This window comes from Scomber japonicus, chromosome 17 (assembly GCF_027409825.1).
Source record: "Scomber japonicus isolate fScoJap1 chromosome 17, fScoJap1.pri, whole genome shotgun sequence".
Classification (NCBI taxonomy): Eukaryota; Metazoa; Chordata; class Actinopteri; order Scombriformes; family Scombridae; genus Scomber; species Scomber japonicus.
The window spans coordinates 20,227,759-20,250,387 of NC_070594.1; the positions used below are offsets into that span (position 1 = coordinate 20,227,759).

The 22,629-nt window shown below is 39.0% G+C and overlaps 1 protein-coding gene across 1 annotated transcript; it reads left to right on the forward strand.

Moving 5' to 3' along the window:
• Window positions 1-5,264: 5,264 nt before the first annotated feature.
• On the forward strand, window positions 5,265-22,287 carry apobb.1 (apolipoprotein Bb, tandem duplicate 1). The gene is made up of 30 exons (XM_053337291.1): window positions 5,265-5,289; window positions 6,247-6,460; window positions 6,784-6,816; window positions 6,949-7,061; window positions 7,163-7,308; window positions 7,428-7,575; window positions 7,694-7,846; window positions 8,158-8,282; window positions 8,392-8,477; window positions 8,584-9,028; window positions 9,121-9,235; window positions 9,795-9,941; window positions 10,026-10,237; window positions 10,364-10,559; window positions 10,647-10,826; window positions 10,975-11,178; window positions 11,292-11,459; window positions 11,554-11,759; window positions 12,047-12,229; window positions 12,314-12,444; window positions 12,542-12,752; window positions 12,840-13,012; window positions 13,423-13,583; window positions 13,669-13,778; window positions 13,868-14,241; window positions 14,381-20,293; window positions 20,385-20,496; window positions 20,588-20,611; window positions 20,757-20,943; window positions 21,041-22,287. The coding sequence occupies exons 2-30, from the start codon at window positions 6,406-6,408 to the stop codon at window positions 22,034-22,036; spliced, it is 11,307 nt and encodes a 3,768-aa protein (XP_053193266.1). The 5' UTR covers window positions 5,265-5,289; window positions 6,247-6,405; the 3' UTR covers window positions 22,037-22,287.
• The last annotated feature ends 342 nt before the right edge of the window (window positions 22,288-22,629 follow it).

Genomic DNA, 22,629 nt, shown 5'->3' on the forward strand with positions numbered 1-22,629 from the left:
TATTTATGTACTGCAATAACATGCTGCTATACTGTGGTATTATATTCTCACTGGTGGGATATTTGTGCGATACCTCCTTCCAACTACTGCTTCCTGATTATGTAACCTGGTTTCTCTGAGTAACATGATTATTTAGGTGCATGTAAATGCACTGCACTGACTATTAGGGTTTTTACACTGAAGAGATTTCTGTCCCTGGATTTTGCTTCTGCCTGCATTCTTTTATATTTTTAATTATTTAAAAGAATATCAATAGTGAAGCGATAACAGGAAATTAGGGAGATTAAGATGCTCAGATCCAAACTGATGACATCACAGTCAGTAAGATAACCCCTAACAGGGTTAGCTTTCCCTCTTTTGAGGCAAAAGCTTTTATGGTCTAAATTTTAGTTTGAAATTAAGTAAAGTAAATGTTAAGTAAATGTTGGTAATTCTCCATTCTGTTTGTTTATGACAATTACAGCAGCATTTAAATTTTTTTTATTTATTTGAAAAAAAAAACAGGCAGGTTTTTGGAATGTGCTAGAACTGAAAGGACATGCTCTTGGCTGTCAACAGTAGAATTATATAAATACAGTGATATATTGATAAGCCACATGTGCTGTAAAACCTATCTACTTATCATATTTGCACTACTTTACCTTTTATTACGCTGTGTTGATAGTAGCAATGCTGAGTAGACATTCCTAGAAGTTTCTGGATGTTGAGTGACTGTAAAATGGCACGGACATTAGGGTGGGCTGTTTTGTGTTTTTGGGCCAAGTGTCAGTAATGTTTCTGTTGTGATGCAATACCCAACATGGGTAGAATTACCATGTTTCTTGTAGTTAGTAGATAATCATGTCCTAGCATTTACTAAAATGCTGACTGGACCTTTACTCCATGTTATGTCATACTATAGATTAAGTCTTATTGATTGAATCCAAAACCAGTAAGCCCATATCAATTGGTCAGAACATGTTATTGACTCTAGTTAACAGCATTTAAAAAGTACAACAGTACAGTACACAGTGCTCTGAGTTGGCAATATTGAACTTGATGACACTTTTTGAGTCTTTGCAATAGATGCTGTGAGACATATCTAGCAGCATAAAAATAATATATTACTAATACATCATACATTTTGTGTGTAGAAAGGAGTAAGTTTATTTGTTGACATGAGCATGTAGTAGTACTCATTTCCTTTAGAATTCAAATCACACAAAAAAAGATTTAAATTTACCTTTACCAATCATGTACTAGCAGTGCTTTATATTGTCATGCCTATATATTTACTGTGGCAGCATATAGTCTGTTTCAGATATAGAACAAAGGTTGTATCCAACACATTTTTTTCAATCAAAGTCCAAACATGTGGTGTGTATGTGGGTATATGTCTTTTGGAAGGGAACTAAATGTGCAATGTACATGCATATGTATATGTTCAGGTTCAGTATACTGCACATACTGTACTTGTGGTGTGCTCTGTTGCAAGAATACAGTCATGTGATATGAGGGGAACTTTCAACGTTCAGGATGGTGATTGTACTACTGTATGTTAAGTCTGCAACTAATAGTTATTTTCATTAGCAATTATTCTGTGGACCCCCGTCCCCCAAATATCAATTCAGTTTTGGATCCCTGGATCTGAAAAATGGTGAAAAATGTAAATCATTGCATGTTTCCCAAATCCCAGTGTGACAACTGTTTATTTTATAGAAGAATAAATAAACCAGAAAATATTTACATTTGCAATCAGCAAATATTTTTCATAAAAATTATTTAAAATTTTGAATTATTAGTAATTAGTAATTAATTGTCTAATCATTGCAGATCTAGAGTGTGTGTGTGTGTGTGTGTGTGTGTGTGTGTGTGTGTGTGTGTGCGCGCGCGTGCGCGCGCACGGGTGTGTATGTGTACACATGTTGCACAGGTATTTATATGTGTGTATTAGAAACACACACACATACACACAGACACAAAACTTGGCATAGATATTAATGCACAGTGCATACTACTGTAATTTACTGTTTTTCTTAATGTACATTGCTATTTACAGGATGAAAACAATACAATAAATACATGTGAAACATCTAATGTAGTAAATTCTACCATGCTTCAAGAGTATCAAAGATTTATTTTTGTCTGATATATTCTATATATTTTATTCCAACAAAAATGTGGTAACCTTATTGGATGAGTGTTGATTAAATGAAAAATATAAATTAAATACAATGGTTTAGACTCAATATTTGAACATCAGGATGTTTTTTATGGAAAGGGTAGGGGACATTGTATGCTGTGCAGATTGTACAGCCCCCTGATACATTTGTGATTTGTGAGCTGTATAAATAAAATGACTAGACTTCATAATTCATAAATGTAAGGATTCCTGTAAATGTGAATCTTGTAAGTGTGCATGAATATATGCATGTATTCTCTATGCTGTGCAGTGTGTCATAAACTTTAATCTATCTACATAGAATGATTATATCAGTAAGGTTATTACGAGGTTGGTCTAAAGTGCTATGTGTCAGTACCTGATAAAGCTGAAGAACAATATGACTTTGAGTGGACATGGTGGTTTATGACAGTGATACCCTGTGCATGACTTCATTGTGTCTGGACTTTCAGCCAATATTTCCTCAATCAGATTGACGAATAGGTCAGTAAACTGTAGGATAACATGCAATTGCATACTGTATTTTGCAGTTAACAATGTTGCAGGTTAATCAATTAACTTGGGGTAACACAATCCAATCCAAGTATCAAAAACTGGAGTGCATTTAAAGGGGGTGTATCATGCACATTTCAAAGTCTATATTTAGATTTTCATGCTTTAGTGGAATAGCTTTATGATTTATAGTTTAAAGTACTCCTTAATTATCACTCAATTATACCCTGGACTTCCAGGGAACATTTTTATACACATTAACCTCATTAACTATGTACCTTTAAACATGTTTAATATTGGTATCAAACATCATAACACTATGAAACATAACAGAAAATCACAAAAACCATGATGAGTTCCCTTTAACATTATCAAGGCAATCAAGAGACAGGTGACACCCAGTACAGTTGTGCATTATCAGCATAACATGTTGTGTTTTCTAAAACAACCAAAAAAACAACATAAAGCCCAATAGCAGCATATATGAGACAATATAGTACAGCTTGAGTCAAAATACATCAAATAATCTGATTCAGTATAATGGTGCATCCTGAAAGCTATTACAGTGGACGTGCAGTAATTTCCACTAACAGCAGGTAGGAGACACTGAGAGAAAGAAAGGGGTGGCCACACTGCTTTTCAGTGCAAACCGCAGAACTGACAGCAACTGTGGCCAATCACATCAGCTCCTCTCATCCATTTTAAAACAAAGGCTCTGCCCATCAACAAATGATGACAGCTTGCTTTCAACAGAAAAATATATATGACAGCCAGAAAACCTAAAGTGTGGTTATTATGTCGGTGTATGCTAATGTGTTGTCTTACTGAAGTAAAATTAAAACAAACAGACTTATTTGAATTGTGATTTGACAGGATACACATCTTTTAATGTGTGAACTACTCAGCCCAACAGCACTGTAGAGGTGTGAAATGTGATTAAGAAGTCTCCAGATAAGTAGAGATCACACAGAGCAAAGCACACAGTATGCACTGTTCTTGTACTTCTCACGTGCCACTGTTGCACAGTTTGAGCATACACCACAACCTTTATGGACTTTTCAGACTACATTTTAACAATGGCGGAATAAATCAATTATAAAATTGAACAGTAACTTACAAAATACCATCAGTGGTCTTGGTGCATTAAACAGTTTACCTTTACCCTGAATGATGATTAGGCAACTGAGCCAACAGTTGCCCTGCCGCGGGAGAAGACTGCACGTCTGTCTACTGTGATAACAGAGTTTATAATCATGGGGGTCATCAGGTGGACAGCAATAATCATTTACTCTTCTTTGGTTTCTTTTATCTGATCATAACAAGACCAACATTAATTTGATCATGAGATGAGTGTGGTCTGTTGTGTTTGGTCACCTTCTTTTTCTTTTCTGACTACTTCTTCTTCTTCACTTTCTTCTTTTATTCATCAGCTGATGGAATAAGGAGATGATTTAAGAATAGGATGGCTATTTATAAGATACCCAGGGAAATGGTGCAGTTAGCTGCAGCCTACAACAACAACCCTCACACAGTCACAACAACATAACTCTGACTAAAGGCTAAACTAGGCGGGGGAAAAAACTGTATTTGTTTACTGCAAACACACAAATGGTTACAGAATAAGGCGTTTTTACAAATCAACAATATCTACCATACTGTACTAAGTTATTTTCTTTCAGCACAACTGAACTGGCTCACATCTACCATTGATCTCTTTTAAGTATACAGTACATCAAAAGTTAGATGTTTGATGATTTACATTGACTTGTAAGCCCATTGAATAAAAATATTTCAAAGAGCTAATATTTCTGTAGCATGTACTGTGTAAGTCACATAGATGAGTGTGTTAACAACAATTATGGCTATTTTACATCAAAGTATCTTCTCCCCTTTAGACCCTCTGAGATCATTGAGAGCATGCAGATGGGTTAGGGTTAGGGTTAGGAATTGATTATATCTAAAAGCTTGGAGGGGGTAAACCTCAGTAAACTGGACTCTGCACAGATTGCTTACATCACCATTTAGAGGACTACAGGGATTTAACTAGTATATGCATGATTATTTTGATTGTATTCTATTGTAAATAACACATAAAAATAATGTATTAAAATAAGACATGATGGATTAGAATGTCTAAAAAATGTCTAAAATCCAAATGAAGCATAAAGTGTTCAGAGTCTCAAGCCCCCTTTGGACTCTATCTGTGTACATGTCTGTCAGTGCAAACACTGAATATCAGACAAACCTCTAAAAAGGTGCTGATGGGGATCTATTGCAACAGGCCATTACACAATGTTCAGATGTGGTTGTGTGATCAATATGCAAAAAAAGATGGGTTTTTTTCTTAAAATTTCATTCGCTCTCAAACATTGCATAGTTAATGTAGCACAATTAGAATACAACCAAATATAAGAAAAAGGCTTTTGCCAAACCAAGGTTATCAAATTCATTTATGTATGAGCTGTAGCTGCCATGAACTGGTCCCAAATTAAACATAAAATAAAAGACTACATGGACCTTTGAATCTTTGTTGATCAAAGTTCATCATCTAACCTATATTGAAGTTTGGCAAATGTTTTCTCTGTTTTCATTTTGGCTTTGTGGCAGGGGAAGCAGAACAACAAGCACCATCTAAGGTAATATACTGTAAGTACTAAAATTATTTTAACAGCTACATTTACATGTAAAACATTGACTACAGTATATGTGAATAGTATTCTGTTGAATAAATATGTATTTGGAATATGTATTTAAATTATGTGTGTGTCCACAATTGTAACTAAAATGACCAAATCAACATTTAGTGACTCATCCAGCATTTACATAACAGAAGACATTCTTTGAAGGCGTCGGTTTGTTTTGTGGTTGATATAATCAATGTATAAAAGCTGATAAGTTTATCATCTTTTGTACTTCTGGGGGGACTTTGTGTTTGGAGCATGCCTTGATCACTCAATGTTCCCTAATGAGTGCCTTTCTAGTCATATCAGAGACCTAATTTACACTGGAGCTGTTAAATGACTTTGCATTTTTACAGCAGAAGTTCAAGAATATTACCGATTATGGAACAGACCTTTGAAAATGTTGGACCTTTAATGTTTTTATTGTATTGAATAGGTCATCAGGTCTAACCATGAATCCAGTAACAGATAAATCCACTTAAACCTCTCATTCTCACATCATGAGAAATGTTTTACCCAAATCTTCAAGTCAAACCAGTACATCACAATAAATGGTTTATTTAATCAACTGCAACTTCTTTTACTGAAAAGAGTCTCTACTAAGAAAAAAGCCTAGATATGACTGAAAATGTATTGTACACATTTTACCCACACAAATGCTCATGGATATATGAATAAATTAGAGGAAATCAAGTATTATAAGCCAAACGGTATCTGAAAAGGCTGAACTTAACATTAATCAAATAAAAATTAATTAAATTATAAAAAAGTATCCTATCCAATTAAATATCCATAATATACATTTAAAAGAGAGACATTTTGAACAGTTTTGCAAAATTGATCACTTTTGTAAGCGTGTGCTCTGGACAATGAGTATCTTTTTAAACCTTTTGCCTTTGTCCCTCCACACAGGAGGGTGGGGTGGACTTTGAGCGTTCAAAGCACTGTCCATGCCTCCCAGTCATCTGATAGAGCCCAGCTGAAGGTATAAAAGTCTCGAGCTGAATCTGAGAAATCAGTCTCCTCTGAGTACTCGCCAACCCCAAAGGAGAGAGCTTCAACGAACCCATCATGGGGGACTCAAAGCTCTGCCTTTTGCTGCTTCTGAGCACATCTGCCTTGGCTTGTGAGTAACTCTACAGTTTGTTCATCTATGATAGCTCACTGTTTTGCTGCACATTATTTTATCAAGGATTTCCTAAATTGCATTATTTATTCTTCTACTTTTTTTAATTACAAATCCTTAAGAGTATGTTCCAATAATAATCTGGAATAATATGTTTGTTTGCCACCCATTATGGGAGCCATACTACAATAACTGTGTACTAAGACTTATGGATTAGTGTAGTGATTTAACAGTTTATTTAATTTTATTTCACACACATTCTGATTAATGTCAGTTACATTAGATGTACTAAATAATAAATAATCTCACTTTTGTCTTCACAGTTGCCCAAGATGAAGATCAGCCAACCTGCCTGCGTAAGTTACACCACACTACTTCCTATGATAATCTAACTATGCAGAAACACAGACCATACAGTTACATTCCTGTTGTGGCACTGACAAAAACACTATGCAAAATCTCCTCTACTCCTTGATTTTTTCTTCTAGTGGCCAAAAGATACAAGCCTCTGCATAAGTATGAATACCTTTATGAAGCGGAATCTCTGAATACCATCAACGGAGCCTCACAGCTCAAGAATGGACCCAAGGCCTCTTGCACGGTACAAGCAAGCTCTTTTACAAACATCCCCACTTATCCGATTTTTCGTTCCATTTAAAAAAGTGTCAGACATAAGAAAAATGTATTTACTTTCTCTCACAGGTTGAAATTGAAGTGCCCCAGACTTGCAGCTTCATTGTCCGCACCACTGGCTGTAGCCTGAGTGAGGTTGTTGACATGGACACAGACGGCAACCCTGTGTTCAGTCCTGCTGCCGGCTCTGATGCCTTTGCTGCTGAAATGGAGAGGTAAGATCTGATATCAAACTGCCACAAGAATATCTACTTTGAAACTTCAAAGCCAACTGATCACTTTTAAGATGCGTGCACTGATAATTAAATTTAAATAATATTTCTCTTTATTTTAGATATCCTCTGAAGGTTATGGTTGAGGGTGTGTATGATGTGAAATTGTATCCTGAGGATGGTGAGACAACAACCATCCTGAACATCAAGAGGGGTATCATCTCTGCCTTGGCTGTGCCTCTGCTGGAAGAAGACAAGAACAAGAATATGGTACACTGATTTCTCATTTTAGTAACACCTTCAAAAGAAGTCATAGTCTGATAATTAGAGAATGGCTGTCTATTATACACTCTAAATCTATATTGTTTCCTGTAATCATTCATTTCAGCCCACCATCCATGGCATGTGCAAGACCTATTACACCATCAATGCTAGAGAGGACATTGCAACTGACATCAGTCTCAACAGGGATCTGTCCAGATGTGACAAATTTGTCCCAATGAGAGATCACACCAGCCCTCTGGCACTCATCTCTGGCATGGTAAGACATCCAACAAACAGTGGAAAGTTACAGATTTTGTGACAGCTTTTACACAAGCAACATTTGCTGTCCATCTTGATTTTCAAATGAAAAATGTCCTGGTGCACAGAAAGTAATTTGTGTTAATTAAAAACAATGGGCACTAATGTTAAGTCATAATAATAGCAATGTTAAAAGTACAGAAAAAGCCTTACCCAACGAACATTTAAGCTTTATGCAGAGAAATTTGAATAATATATAACACTTTGGCAGTTAACCTCTTTAAAGTCAAACAATCCTCAACATTAACATGATTATTTGTCTACTTTCAGCACTACCCTCTTGCCCAGCTGGTCAGAAGCTCCCAGACCTGCAACTACAAGTTTGACAATGAGAAGAAACACATGACCTCTGGCTCCTGCACTGAGAACCACATCCTCATTCCCTTCTCACACAAGTAAGTCCAACCTTACATGTGCACTCTATGCCATTATCTACTGATATCTGGTGCGTTTTATCCAAGTGTTGTTCAGTACTTTTTAACCTATAGTGTTTTCTTCAAACAGGGGAGAGTACGGTGTTACCAACACTGGAAAGCAAGAGCTGACCCTGGTTCAGGTTTCTCCTCACAACGACAGAGTCTTTGACCGAAGTAAGCCCACTTTTTAATTTTTGTTGTTTTAATTTGTGGTTAATTGTCAAGATTGTCACTAAAGATAAAATGAACTCACTACAACAATGCCGCTTGTGTATCACAGGTGACATTGCCATGGGTCTTCACATGGAAGCTGTTGAGGACAAGGCTCTTGTCCAGGATAAAACCGCTTGTCTGGACCTCCTGAGAGAACTGGCCACTCTGCCTGAGACCCAGGGTGAGAGGAGGGCCCACCTCTTCCACAAGATTGTCACCATGGTCCGCGGAATGAAGACTGAGACCCTGAGCCCTGCCATTCCTGAGGCTCTTGCAGTGTCCCGTGTCCTGACCTACCAGGTTCTGGCTCAGTGTGGAACCCCTGAGTGCAGCAGTGCCATCATGCAGATCCTCAGGACCTTTGACAGCTCATCACTGGAGGTTGATGCTACTGTTTTCGCTATGGGACTTGTGTCCAATCCCTCTGCCCTCCTGATCAATGACATGCTTGAGATGGCCAAATACAAGATCAGCAAGCCCATCATGTTTGCCCTGAGCAATGTTGTCAAGAGGTGAGTGAAGTTAACCATACGTCAATCAAACTGTTGTTTCTAAAATCAGATAACCAGGCTTTGGATTTAAGTATCAATTTTCCCTATAACAGGTTTTACAAAACTGAAGGGAAACTGATCCCTGAGATTTACTCTGTTGCTGAGTTCATGGCAGCCCAGTTGGGAGACTGTTCTGGTGACAAAGACAACACTTTTATGACACTGAGGGTATGTATCTCACCCAAAAATATATATTTTTAAAATGACAGGCTTCATAAGCAGAAATGTAGATATCTACTACATTCGGTTTTGTGTCATTTCCTTTAATGAAAATAATCTTAAATAATTAAAAACAAGATGCATTGTATAAGAGCTTATCTTGAGCTGTTTTAAAGGGGACATACATTGAAATATAGTACAAAAGCATGTTTAAAAGTATATCATTAGAATGACAAATGTCATATTTACATTATCTTTGAATTACTGCATGCTGAAACTGGAATCAACCATTTTGTACAATAGCAGGAAAATGAGGAAAAGTAGTTTTTGATTAAAAGAAGACTTCCATAGACCTACAAAATGAAATAACACTGGTAAAAAATTATACTCAAAGGAGCATAGAATAAAATATATTAAAATGCAGGAAAAATATTAACATTTGAAACGATTCACATTAAATAAAAGATTCTAACCTTAGTTTAAAGGATGTATCTGACTATTAAATAACAAGGTTGTCTGAATTTACACTCTGCTCAGTGAAGAGAATGATTATTTTTGTTTATTCTAGGTTATTGGAAACATGGCTCCAGCTGTGGTACCTGCTAGTCCTGCACTCAGAGCTGCAGTGATCCAATGTGTGAACCAACCTGCAGCTTCCCTCGCTGTGCAGCAGGCTGCCATCCAAGTATACAGGCTGACTCCCGTGCCTGAAGAGGCAAGTCAAATTCATTGGTTTGAAAGATTATTGTCATATGTATTTCTACAATAGGCTCATTTTATTGATGTCTTTTGGTCACAGGGCAGAGAGGTTCTCATGCAGGTTCTCTTGGACAGTGCTAGCCCCATGCAAAAGCGTATTGCTGCATATCTGGTACTTATGAAGGACCCCCAGCCAAGTGAACTGGCTCAGCTGACTGTTGCCTTGCCCAGTGAACAAGATAGACAAGTCAGGAGCTTTGTGATTTCCCACATTACCAACATTTTATCCTCAACTGAGCCTGAGACCCAAGAGTAAGTGAAGAGCTGATGCAGCCTTATATTGTTTAAATTTGTGTTTTCACCTACCTGGTGAGTAGAATTTCTAATTTGACCACTATCACTGGGATAACTATGATATTTTGTCTTTCTTTCATGAAGGCTGAGACAGAAGATTCGCGATGCTCTGCAAGGTAATGAGATTGGTCCTATCATGGACCCCACCAAGTTCTCTCGCAACTACAAGGTTGGATCTGTGGAAGGCAACATGATCTTTGAGGGCACCAGTTACCTGCCCAAGGAAGTCATGCTTGAAATGACTCTGAAGGCATTTGGCTTTGACATTGACATGATGGAGGTAAACAATTTGGACTATTTTAAAACATGTCGTGATTGAGGTCACCTTTTAGTGAGTTAAATTGTGAAATATTTGTCACCTTTACAGATTGGTATGGAGGGCAAAGGATTTGAGCCAACTGTTGATGCCCTGTTTGGAGAGAATGGATTCTTCCCCGACACTGCCCTGAAGACAATGTACTTTGTGTCTGACAACATGCCACTCAGAGTCAATGAGATCCTGCAGAACATGCTGCCAGCTCTGAAGAAGTACACCATGAATAGACAGGTACTAAGAGTAATCAGTCTTATGTGTGTTATATACATATATGTATAATGTATACTGAAAACTGACTGAAAACTACCGTACTCATGAAGTACTTTTTTTTTTACATAAGGGGTTATTTTAGTAATAAAGTGTGTACACTTCTGTTTAGGCTTCACAGAACCTGATGAGGGAAGTCGGACGCAACCTCAACAAACTGGTAAAGGAACTGAGCAGTGCACAGTCTCCAGAAGCCATGGTGTATTTGAGACTCTTAGGAAATGAGCTTGGATATTTGAGGACCAATGAAATGGAGGAGATGGCTTACTCTGCTGCCATGATGATTGACAGCATGTTCAAGATGGTCCCTACAGATGTAAGTGCAAGCATTTATATGAATTAATAATAATAACAGAATTGATGACATTTGTAATTTGTATGTTTATCATTTAAATTTCACTGTTTTGTATGTGTTTTTATCCTTCAAAGCTAATGAAGGAACTGATGACTAAGGCGGACAACACAATCTTTGCCCACTACATCTTCATGGACAATGAATTCTTCCTCCCTACTGTCACTGGTGTGCCTCTGAGGGTTGCACTGTCTGGTACATTCACCCCTGGTATCAAGGGAGGACTTAAGATTGCTCGCCACATGGTAATTGTTCAAAACATATTTTAATGCCACCTGTCATTTTTCTTTTATACAGTATCAGCAAAACCATTCACATTTCTTCTATTTTTCCACACAGAGCGAAGTTGCCTTCATGCCCTCTGCTGGCATTGAGTTTGTAACTCAAGTTGGCTCCCACATCCCTGAATATGTCAACTCTGGATTAGAGATGCACACCAACATTTTCCACGAGAGTGGGCTCACTGCCAAAATCTCCATGGGACAGGACCAAGTCAAGCTGACTATCCCTGCTCCAATGACCCCTACCAAGCTCATCAAAATGACGTAAGCCTAAATTGAACTTCCAAATATGATGCTATTTTCTCCATCTTAAATCCAGGAAACTGTTTTGCACTCCTTGTTGTAATGCATTTTGTTAATCTAACAAAACCTGAAGTATAAAGGGAATAATGTTATTGTCAAAAAAAGTTGAAGAGAGCTATTTTCTTTTTTTTTAAATAATGAAATAATTGAGGGGATTTTATGTTATAGGCCATATTAACTTCATAATATTGAAAACCAAAAAAACAGGCATTGCTCAATTTGAACTCAACAATTCATTTCAAATTTAGAAACAACCTGGTGGCAGTGACTGGATCAGAGGTGAAAACAATCCCTCCCATGGTGATGGACAAGGTTGATGTTAGTGAGTGTACTCCCTTCTTCACTGGAATGAAATACTGCACTGCTCTGAAGTACACCGATGCTTTCTCTCAAGAGACAGCCCCATACTTCCCCTTCACCGGAGACAGCAAGTAAGCAAACCATCAACAAATAATTGCCCTTCTAAAATAAATTACCTAAGAAATACTTGCTAATTTATTGAATTGTTTGCATAGATTTGCTGTGGAGCTCCACCCTACTGGTGAAGTCACTGAGTACACAGCCACCGTTGCCTATGAGCTCCTCAGGGAGGGAGAAGAAGGCAGGCAGAAGGTTGACTCTGTGAAGTTTGTTCTGAGGGCTGAAGGTAATGTACAGTACTTGAAATTATTTCAACTTCATCACTGGCTCAATCTAGAGAAGCTTTGAAATGTAATACTACTGTCCTGGTTGGTTGGCAACAGGTGTGGAGCCCACAGAAGCCAGAGCAATCATGAAATATAACAGAAGGAAGAATGTCATCACAGCTGACTTCCAGATCCCCGACTACGATGTGGAAGCTGGATTCAGACTGGGTGTTGTTGACGGGAACACCAAGGGCAAAGGAACTCACTCCATCTCTCTTGACCTGCTTAACAAGAACATCCCTCAGCTCTCCTTGGTTGGCCGTGCCAGGTAAGAAATTAACCATGTATCCTCACAAACCACATTAATGTCACACTTGTGATTTAGATTATTCTGACTCACTGGTAAATGTTTCAGTCTGAAGGCCATGAAGGAAGGTATGCTGCAAGTCCAACTTCTTGTCCCCTCAATCAACACTGACGCTACTTTCACGGCTAACCTGAAGCATGAAGAAGAACTGGAATTGGAGCTTGACAGTGACATCAAGGTCATGGATGCCAAGTCTAAGCAGAACATTGCAATGAAATATGGTAATGTAATTTTCCAGTTGCTCATTTTTCAGAATATTAATTCATAGTGAACTAAGTGGCTGCCTACTCCTTAAACAGGGGAATATTTTCAATAATTTCAATTGCTGAATCTGGGACACAGAAGCTGGGTATAATGCTGATCCTTAATGTTTTTGACAGTTTGGGACCAGGAGATTCCACTACATTAATCTATAAAAATGAAATACATTATGTTATTGATTATTTAAAGGTCTCACTCACCCAATTTCAGGGCAATCAATGAGACAGAATTAAAACAGATTTGAAACATGCCATTTTGCCTGGAGAAAAATGCCAAATTTTGTTTAGAGTAAGTTTCCCCTCAACCATAACCTGGATTTTAAAAGGATATTTGCACATGTCTGATGATTCATTGCTCTCTATTGTTACAGATGCCAGCAAGATTGAGGTTGAGATCAAGTCTGATATGAATACTGAGACTACCATCTTGCCAAATAATGATGTATTTGAGAAGTATGGCAACCAACTTCTTGATACACAGGTGGGCCAGACCGATATGAAAGTCCGTCACATCTTTAAGAAGTTTGTGGAGGTATGACTCTTAAATGTAGTAATTATTCTGATTGTCATGGGTAAAATGTGAAACAAGCATATAACAAGGATTGTCTATTTCTTAGGCTGCAAACAACTACATGGACAAGTATGGTGATGATATCCCTTACATTCAGAACTTCAGAGTACCTGATATGCCTGAGATTTCCCTGCCAGAGACATTGTTTATGAATACGTAAGTGTCAACAAGTTCATCGTAATTCTTTAAATTATCTCACTTTATTCCCAAAATATTAATGAATTTTACTTCTGTCATTTTAACAGTGAGGCAAAGGCTGTCTACTACTTCAACAATGAGCGCTTCACCATTACTATCCCTCTCCCACTTGGAGGAAAGTCAACAGAGGAGCTCAACTTCCCACCAGCTTTAACCACACCTCACGTGTCTCTGCCCCAGTTTGGACTGGAGATCACATCCATGGAGATTCCAATCCCAGAGCTTTTTGTCCCTGAGAGCCTTACTCTGTCTGTTCCTCTTTTTGGCAAAGCTGAGCTTTCAACTCTGATGAAGAGCAACCTATATGACATGGAGGCCTCAATGGCTGCCGGCAAAGATGTTGTGGAAACACCTAGCTACTCAGCTAAGTTTGATGTGAAAGGAACTTCCCCACTTGACATTCTCTCAATAAAGATTGAAGGTATTGTTTAATTTTAATTTTTTTTCTCATTGTTTAACCATTTCAAAAGTAATGAGGATATACTGCTTAAGTTTTGTAATATAATCATGCTATAGATGCAACAATCAGTTATCTTTTCTTCTTGTGTGTGTTTTTTTAGGCTCTGGAATGTTGGCCACCACTGATTCCATCAAGGCCCACGTGAAAAGCTCTTTGGCCCATAAATTTATTGAAGCCAGTTTTAGTATTGTTGAAGATGCAACCATCACAGACACAATCAATTTGAGATCAAGCAGCAAGGTCGAAGCCACAAGTCCTTTCGGTCTCAACATTGCACTGGAGCACACTGGTATGACTGGTGTCAACACTGAAGAAATCACTGCCGATAGCAAATTTGAGGGAATGTTCAATGCAGGCCCCCTTTATGGCAAGACCATTTCAACCCAGTCGTTTAACATCCTCCCATTCAGGCCAGAAGCAAAGATTGATTCTTCTGTTCAGTTTGACTCCACGATTTTGAAGGCCCAGAACACAATTGCAGCAACCCTTGTTAATGGGGAACTCTCAGTTGTGTCCAACACCAATGCCTTTGAGAACACCTTGACCCATGTTGTTGATCTTTCCTTCAAAGACAGCAAGCTGTCACTGAAATGTGATGCCAGTGCTCTTGCTCTTGGTATGACAATCCGCAACCAGGCTGAAGCCTCTGCTGGTGCAGGTGAAGTAGTCCTAAGAATAGAGACAAATGCAGACCACTCTGAAAACCGTGTTTACTCTCTGCTGACTGCCTCTCTTGATGTCAATGGTCTGGCTGTAAACAGTGATGCCACTGTGAAGCTCCTTGAGAATGAGGGTACCCACAAGATAACTCTGACAATGAACAAGGATGGTTTGACCACAAGTGGAACAACCACCCTCCAGAGCCCCCTGTCCCTGGAAAACACCTTCAGTGCTGGGCTTGATGCTTCAAGGGCTACCCTATCCATTACCAACAAGGCTGCAATGCGTGACATCAAGGTTGATAATGCCAACACTCTGACAATTACTCTCTCTAGCCTTGACTTCAACTCAAAGGCTGAAGCCATTGCTAGTGAGTATGCCTCTTACACTCATGATATCACCATCGACCTGAAACCTTACACTGCTTCAGCCAATGTTAATAACAACTTTAAACTTCTGGCTGCCCAATTCATGAATGAGGCTAAACTGCAGGCAGAGCTTTACAAGATGGATGTGACTGGAAGCCTGAAAGCTATCTATGGAGAGGAAGAGATCAAGCACACCTATCAGGTTAACTATGCTGATATGACTGCTAACGCAAAGTGTAGCACCACTGGTAAACTCTTTGGAACCCACATGAGCCACAACACTGAGCTTGAAATGATTGGTCTTGCTGCCAGGATCACTAACGATGCCCGCTTCAACTCTCAGCCAATGCGCTTTGACCATACCATCCGTTGCAGCATTGTTCCTTTTGATTTCAACCTTGATGCCATCTTCAATGCTGATGGAGACATGACCATGTATGGAAAGCACAGTGCCCAGCTCTATGGCAAGTTCCTCCTCAAAGCACAACCACTGGCTTTTGCTAGCTCACATGAATGCAGAGCATCAGTCACCCAGCAGCTAGATAGCGGATTTTCCCTGGAGACCACATTTGACAACAAGATGGATACTGTTCTGTCACTTCAAGAGCAGAAGACTAGTTTTAGAGTGAAGGCTAAAATGAATGAGCATGCCTTTAATCAGGACATGAGTGTTTACAACACTGATGAAAGAATTGGAATGGAAATGTCTAACACCATCCTCACAAACATTATCAACACAGACTCCACAGACAACCAGGAATTCACCATCTCTGGCTTCCTCAAGTATGACAAGAGTACAAGCAGTCACATAATCCGCTTCCCTATAATTCAAAATTATCCTGTAATTTTGGAAAGCATCAAGGATGTTGTTGTGCATATTGCAGAGGCACTGCACAACTACATCAACAATGAGGAGATAAAGGCTAAACTTGAGGCTTTTCCCCAGTATGTAAGTGAATTTGTTTCTCAACTGAATATAGATAGCAAGGTCACACAGCTGAAGCAGTATTTCAATGATTTTAGCCAACAATATGTCATCTCCATGGAGGATGTAGAAGCCTCTTTGACAAACCTGAATGCTGCTGTTGCGAAAATGCTCACTGATATCTCTATTTACATCCAAGAATTTGCTGATATGATGAAGGAGATTATTGCTCGTGGTGGCCTGCCTGAATCCCTTGATTTTGACATCAAACCTATGGTATTATATGTGATTGATACAATGATGGAGATGATCCAGCAGATTGACCTGAAGGGCTCTAGCATTACATATCTGCGTAATATTGACAACAACTACAAAATCATGCTTAAACTTCAGATGTTCCTGGAAGAGATGAAGAGCTTCATTGAGACCTTTGACATTGCTGAGCTGAAAAGCTACATTGAACTGGTGAGTCAGCAGATTCCCAAAGACTTATTCGGGCTAACAACAAATTATATTAGCGAAATGATTCAGGACCTTCACATTGTAGACAAGATCAACACATTCTACGCCAAGATGAGAGACTTGATTGTAACGTTTGAGGCTGACAAGAAGGTTCAAGCTTTGCTGGAAAAGGTTGTAGAGGTCATCAAGCAGTTCAAAATTGACGAAACCACTAGAGCTGTAGCCAAGATGGTGAAAGACGCAGAGATCCCTACTGTATTCACATACGTCCTCGACAGCGCCATCATTTATTTGAAAGAAACCAATGTGAGGGATATGATTGAACAACTGAACAACTATATTGAATTCATTGTGGAGAAGCTGAAGTCATTGGATTATAATGAATTTGTGGATATTGCCAATCAATGTATTGCTGAGTACACAACATACATAAATGAGCTAATCAGGTCTCTTGAAATCCCTCAGAAACTAGAGGCAACAAGAGATTTTGCCAACTTTGTCCTATCCTCTGCTAGAGGCTTCATGGATCACCTGAGAGAAATCAAAGTTGCAGAAATGATGAAATCAGTAAAGAAGATGATTGACACGGTTGTGTTTGATGACCTTAAGAAATTCGTCTCAAATCTGGATATCAAACGTGACATTGCCGCTTATCTGGACGTGGTGAGCATATACTACACAAAGCTCATGACCATTGTCATCAATATGTTGAATTATATTAAGAGGGTCGCACCTGAGCAAAAGTTCATCAGCGAAATTCATCAGATCTTTTATGGTCTCATTACTGAACTGAATAAGGCTGAGCTGAACACACCATCCTTCATTCTTCCTCTCACTAATCTCATTGTACCTTCCATAAAGTTCAGGATGGATGAGCTTCAGCAATTTGAAATTCCAACACAACTGGACATCCCTGAGTTCACCATCCTGGGATTCCACACTGTGGAGTCCACCACAATTTCCTTTGATGACATGAAGCAGAGAATCATTGAAATAATTGATTTCATTGTAAACTTTGAGATCAAAATGGTTGATGTGGAAGCTTTCTTTGGAGACCTAACACTGAACTACCTACCTTCCTTGCCTGAGATAAACCTCCCAGAGATCACTCTTTCTGACATCTCATTCCCTACCATTCCCGAATTTCCTGTGGACAAGTTAGTGAAGTCTCTTCAGGTTCCTGACATCAAACTGCCAACTATTCCAACTGAGATCACAGTCCCATGCTTTGGTAAACTCTATGGTGAGATTAAATTCCAAACTCCCATCTACACTGTCAAGACATCTGCTGAGTTCCAAAACTCTACTGAGAATGAAATGACACCTAAGTTCACTGGATTCATTACTTCCCAGGGCATCTCCACATCTCCAAGTTTGGAAATTCTGAATTACAAACTTGACTCCACTGCTCACATTGCAATCCCCAAAATGAGCCGTGTTGTCCTCAGAGAGACTCTAAACTTCAACCATCTTGCTATTAGAGTTGAACATCAAGCATCTGTTACTCTCTATGGCCCATCAGCCCAGGCACAAGCCAAGACTGCAATGAAGGTTACCACTAAAAGTGTCACTGCTGACTTCATGAACACAGCCTTTATTGCTATTGAAGGGGGGGTGACTGCCACTCTCGATACAACTTACCATCATTTACTTGACCTCCCATGGGACATTAGAAATGAGGCCACTCTAACCCAGAAGGTAATTGCTCGCCAAGATGGCTACACCCTCACACTAACAGTTGACAACGTGGTCAAAGGCAAGCCTGATAGTAACGAAGACAACCACAAGAGCAACCTGCAGTTGTCATTCACTCCTACCATTGTGAAACTAACTTTCTCTGGTGACACAGACTCTACCATCTTGAAGATGAAACAGCAAATTACTGCTGAATCTGGCATCCTTAGCTACGTCAAGTTTAACATCCGCAATGAGGCAGAGGCACCAATCATAAAGAACAGTCTTGTTGTGGCATCTGGACATGCTAATCTTTTCGATATGAAGATTGAGCTGAAGGCAAACCATGATACAGAATTGTATGGTGCAGTAACTGGAGTCCTGTCCAATGGAATCAACATTGTAGTCCAACCTGTCGAGTTTATCTTTGAATTCCAAAACAAAGGAAATGGCAAGGTCAATTATTTCGAAACTCTGACTGCTAAGATAGATCTGCAGAATGATTATTCAGCCATCTTCAAACCCGACAGCCAGCAGATGAACACTGTAGCTCTGGCTCGTCTTAATCAGTACAAAATGTTCTACAACTTCACTGTTGGTAATAACGAAAATGAAGCTGGTGTCTTTGTTGCCATGGAAAGTGAAGCAAATCTTGACTTCCTGAAATCCCCCATCAGCCTTCCTGAGTTTGATCTGCCTTTTATTGACTTCCATACTCCAGCTATCACTGACCTGAACTTGTATGAGCAGACCGGATTGAAGCATCTTTTGGCTACCACTGAACAGACTGTTGATCTGGATGCCAAGATAGTTTACCAGAAAATAAAGGCTGCCCCCATTGTTGATGTAATGGGTCTGATCCAGATTCCCCCTATGGGTAACATGATCACAGAACTGTCCCTCAAGTCTGCCATCATTAATCTGAATGTCAATGCTGGATTGTATGCTGAGGATGATCTGGTATTCCGTCTGGGAGCTACCACCACTTCTGTATTCGAGAGCCTAAAAGCCAAGCTCGATGGTACCACCAGTCTGACCACCAAGAGAGGAATCAAGTTGGCCAATTCCCTGTCCCTGGAAAATCGTCACATTGAAGGCACTCATGACAGCACAGTCAGTATGAGCACTGAAACTTTTGAAACTGCTGTCTCTGTGACTACTGTTGCGAAGATTGCCCTCCCTATACTCAACCTGGAAGCAAACCAAAACCTGGTTGCAGACACTACAACCAAAGCAAATGCTGTCTCCACCTTGACAATGAAGGGTGATTTCAACATCCCTGTGATCAAAGCTGTTGGAAATGTAGAGGCAAACCACAATCTGAAGCTAGAGGGAACCTTTGAGGATGTTTCCATGGAGTCAACAACTAAGGCAAAGATGGAGGGCACAGTGCTTGAAGACTATGTCGTTTTGGGAGTCCTGGGTAATGAGGTTAACCTGTTCCTGAATTATGATGGCCTACGGTCCACCTCCAAGATCATTGCTGATGCCAAACTTACCCATGCCACCATCCCAGTCATCGCCATGGATATAATGGAGAATCTTGCTGTTGAAGCCTCCCTGAGCCGTGTATATGCAGTGCTGAAGTATGATGGCAATAATGAAGTAAACCTGTTCAATTTCAACACCAAGGGGAAGCATGTGGCCCAGGCTACCATTGATTTTGCACCAGTGTCTTCCTTGACTGCTGATATTGAAATTGATGTGTCTCAGCCAAGTGACCTGGGTGATCTCACCATCTATGAGAAAACTGTTGCTGAAGTGACAGCCGCCAAGCAGAAGATCTCTACAATTACCAAGTTTATCAGCCCACTGTACACCACAAGCCAGATAGCAGAAGTTGAAGGCAATGCTCCAGTCTTCAAAGTCACCTTCAAGTCCTCTGCCACATCTGTCATTGTGTTCTTGGAATATGACATGGATGGTGAGCTGTTTAAATTCTTTTACCATATTTAACTGTTTATGTTGCAAGCATTTCTGAGAACAAAATCTTACAAAAACTTTTCTTTCAAAAGCTTTTACCACAGTAAACTTTGAGAATGAAGCTCTGAGCATGAATAGCAAGGTTGTCCTGACACACGCTGATCTGACCATGGATGTCAATCATGTCATTGCCCAAGCCTTGAGGTAACATTCTGTGTTTGTTTTACAATAAATTTTAAGAAATTGCCTCTCATTTTTAACATTTAAAGTAATTGTCAATTTTTTCAAATTTTAGGAGGAAGCGCCAACTTGATGACAGGTAAATATTTTTTTTTTTTTTTCTAAATGTTCCATTTTTGATCATTTATTTTAGCATATAGATCAGATTACTTAATGTTAAATCACATATCAATAATTAATTAAAAATTATATATAATGTGTGAAATGTTCTTTCTCTCTCTCAGTGTCTCTCGGCAAACATTGAATGTGGACATCACCAGTCCAACTTTCACTGATATGAACCTTCGTTACGCTGCTCGCAGAGATGGTATCAGCGCTTCAGTATCTACGCCATCCACTGGCTTCCTCGGCCTTCAGTTCAATGGCAGAATCCCATCTCAGATGAGTGCAAGACTCTATGGTCGTTATCCTGTGAGTATCATTAACATGACCATTTTAATGGCATTACAAAGTAGATACTAAAATCCTAATCACACTAAACAATATTTTCTTGTGTCCTATTCAACAGTCTGCCCCAGAGGTTGATGTTGACATCTTGGTCGTCAGATCATCTTCTAAGGATACTGATAAGATGAACCTACAGATTGCCTACAACATGGAAGCACCCAAAGTTATTCTCAATGAACTGAAGACAAGATTCCTTTACATCATCTCTACATTCAGAGCGTTTGCTGACAAATACCAGATCACAGGGAACATGGAGGAGTTGATTAACTCTTTTGTTAACCGCATCAATGAGGCCTATAATGATGCCATCAGCTATGACCTTCAAATGAGCCAGCTGTCAATTTTCTTCAGGAACATCATTGTCCAGTACCAGAAAACTGTCCAGGTCTTCCTGGATGCTGTAATCAAGATGTTGAGGGAGACCCAGTTTAAACTGTTAGGGTCTGAGGAAATGACCACTCTCCCTGAGGTCCTGAAGAAGCTGACCAGCAGCATTGCTGCTATGCTAGATAAAACTATCAAGATTATTGCTGAGAATACAGAGTTCTATTATACCTCCTTTATTGAGAATATCAGCAATGTGAAACTCCGCATGCCAGTTGGTGATGCAATTACTGGAGCCCACATCATAGATCAGGTGAAAACAGCTTTCAAGAACATCCTTGATGAACTGGTGAACTTTGTGCAAAATATGGAGACTCTTGATACAATGCTAGTGAAGATAGGTGACACTCTGAAGGCTATTGTTGAGAAATCTGGGGAGTTTGTTGATTCAGTTAAGTCTGACTATTTAGATGCAGTGTTCATCAACATCAATGTCCAACATCGTAACCTTGTCATAGCCATAAAAAATGTTGTTGACAAGATCTCTGCCCTAAATATGGAGCAACTCAACAGTGCATCTGAGTACGTTATCGACATGTTCATCTATGTGGTGGACCAGTTCAATAACACTGTTTATGGTATCCTTCAGCAAGCTTCAGAGGAGGCTCAAGCCTACGTGAAAATTAGTGATGGAAGGCTTGAGATTGACCTTCCATTTCCCTTCCAACAGTGAAGAACCCTCACAGACTGAAGCATAAGTCAATATGAAACACTACCACCTGTTCAAAATACATGCTTGGAAGGAGTATGGACATTTAACTCTTTAACCATATTTATACCAACAAGTATAACAAAGACACCTGTTGTATCACTTTAATTTCGATATTTTATTGTGTACAAACTTTGAAAATGTAATCTTTTGCTAAGATTCGCCTTTCTGCAAAGAATGAAAAGCATCAATAAAATACATTAATACTATATAAATGTCTGATTTCCTTATTCATGTTTTTCAGAATTCAGATCCAAGTTAGTAGACTGTTTTCATGAATTTCACTGATTTCTTTAAGCCATGATTTTTTGTTACCGTATCATTAAGATAATAATCTGCAGAATTGATTGAGCTGATTCAACGAGACAGTAAAGTAATTAATAAAAAAGTTAATATTTCATCAAAATATTCAGTGGGGCATGTGAGTGCAGGAACTCCCATGTGCCAACAACCTTTCACTGTACACTGTAAAATAAGGTTTACCCAATACGTTTGGACACATCTTCCCATTCTCTTGAATTTGAAAATGCAGTTATTAAAAGCACAAACATATGTAT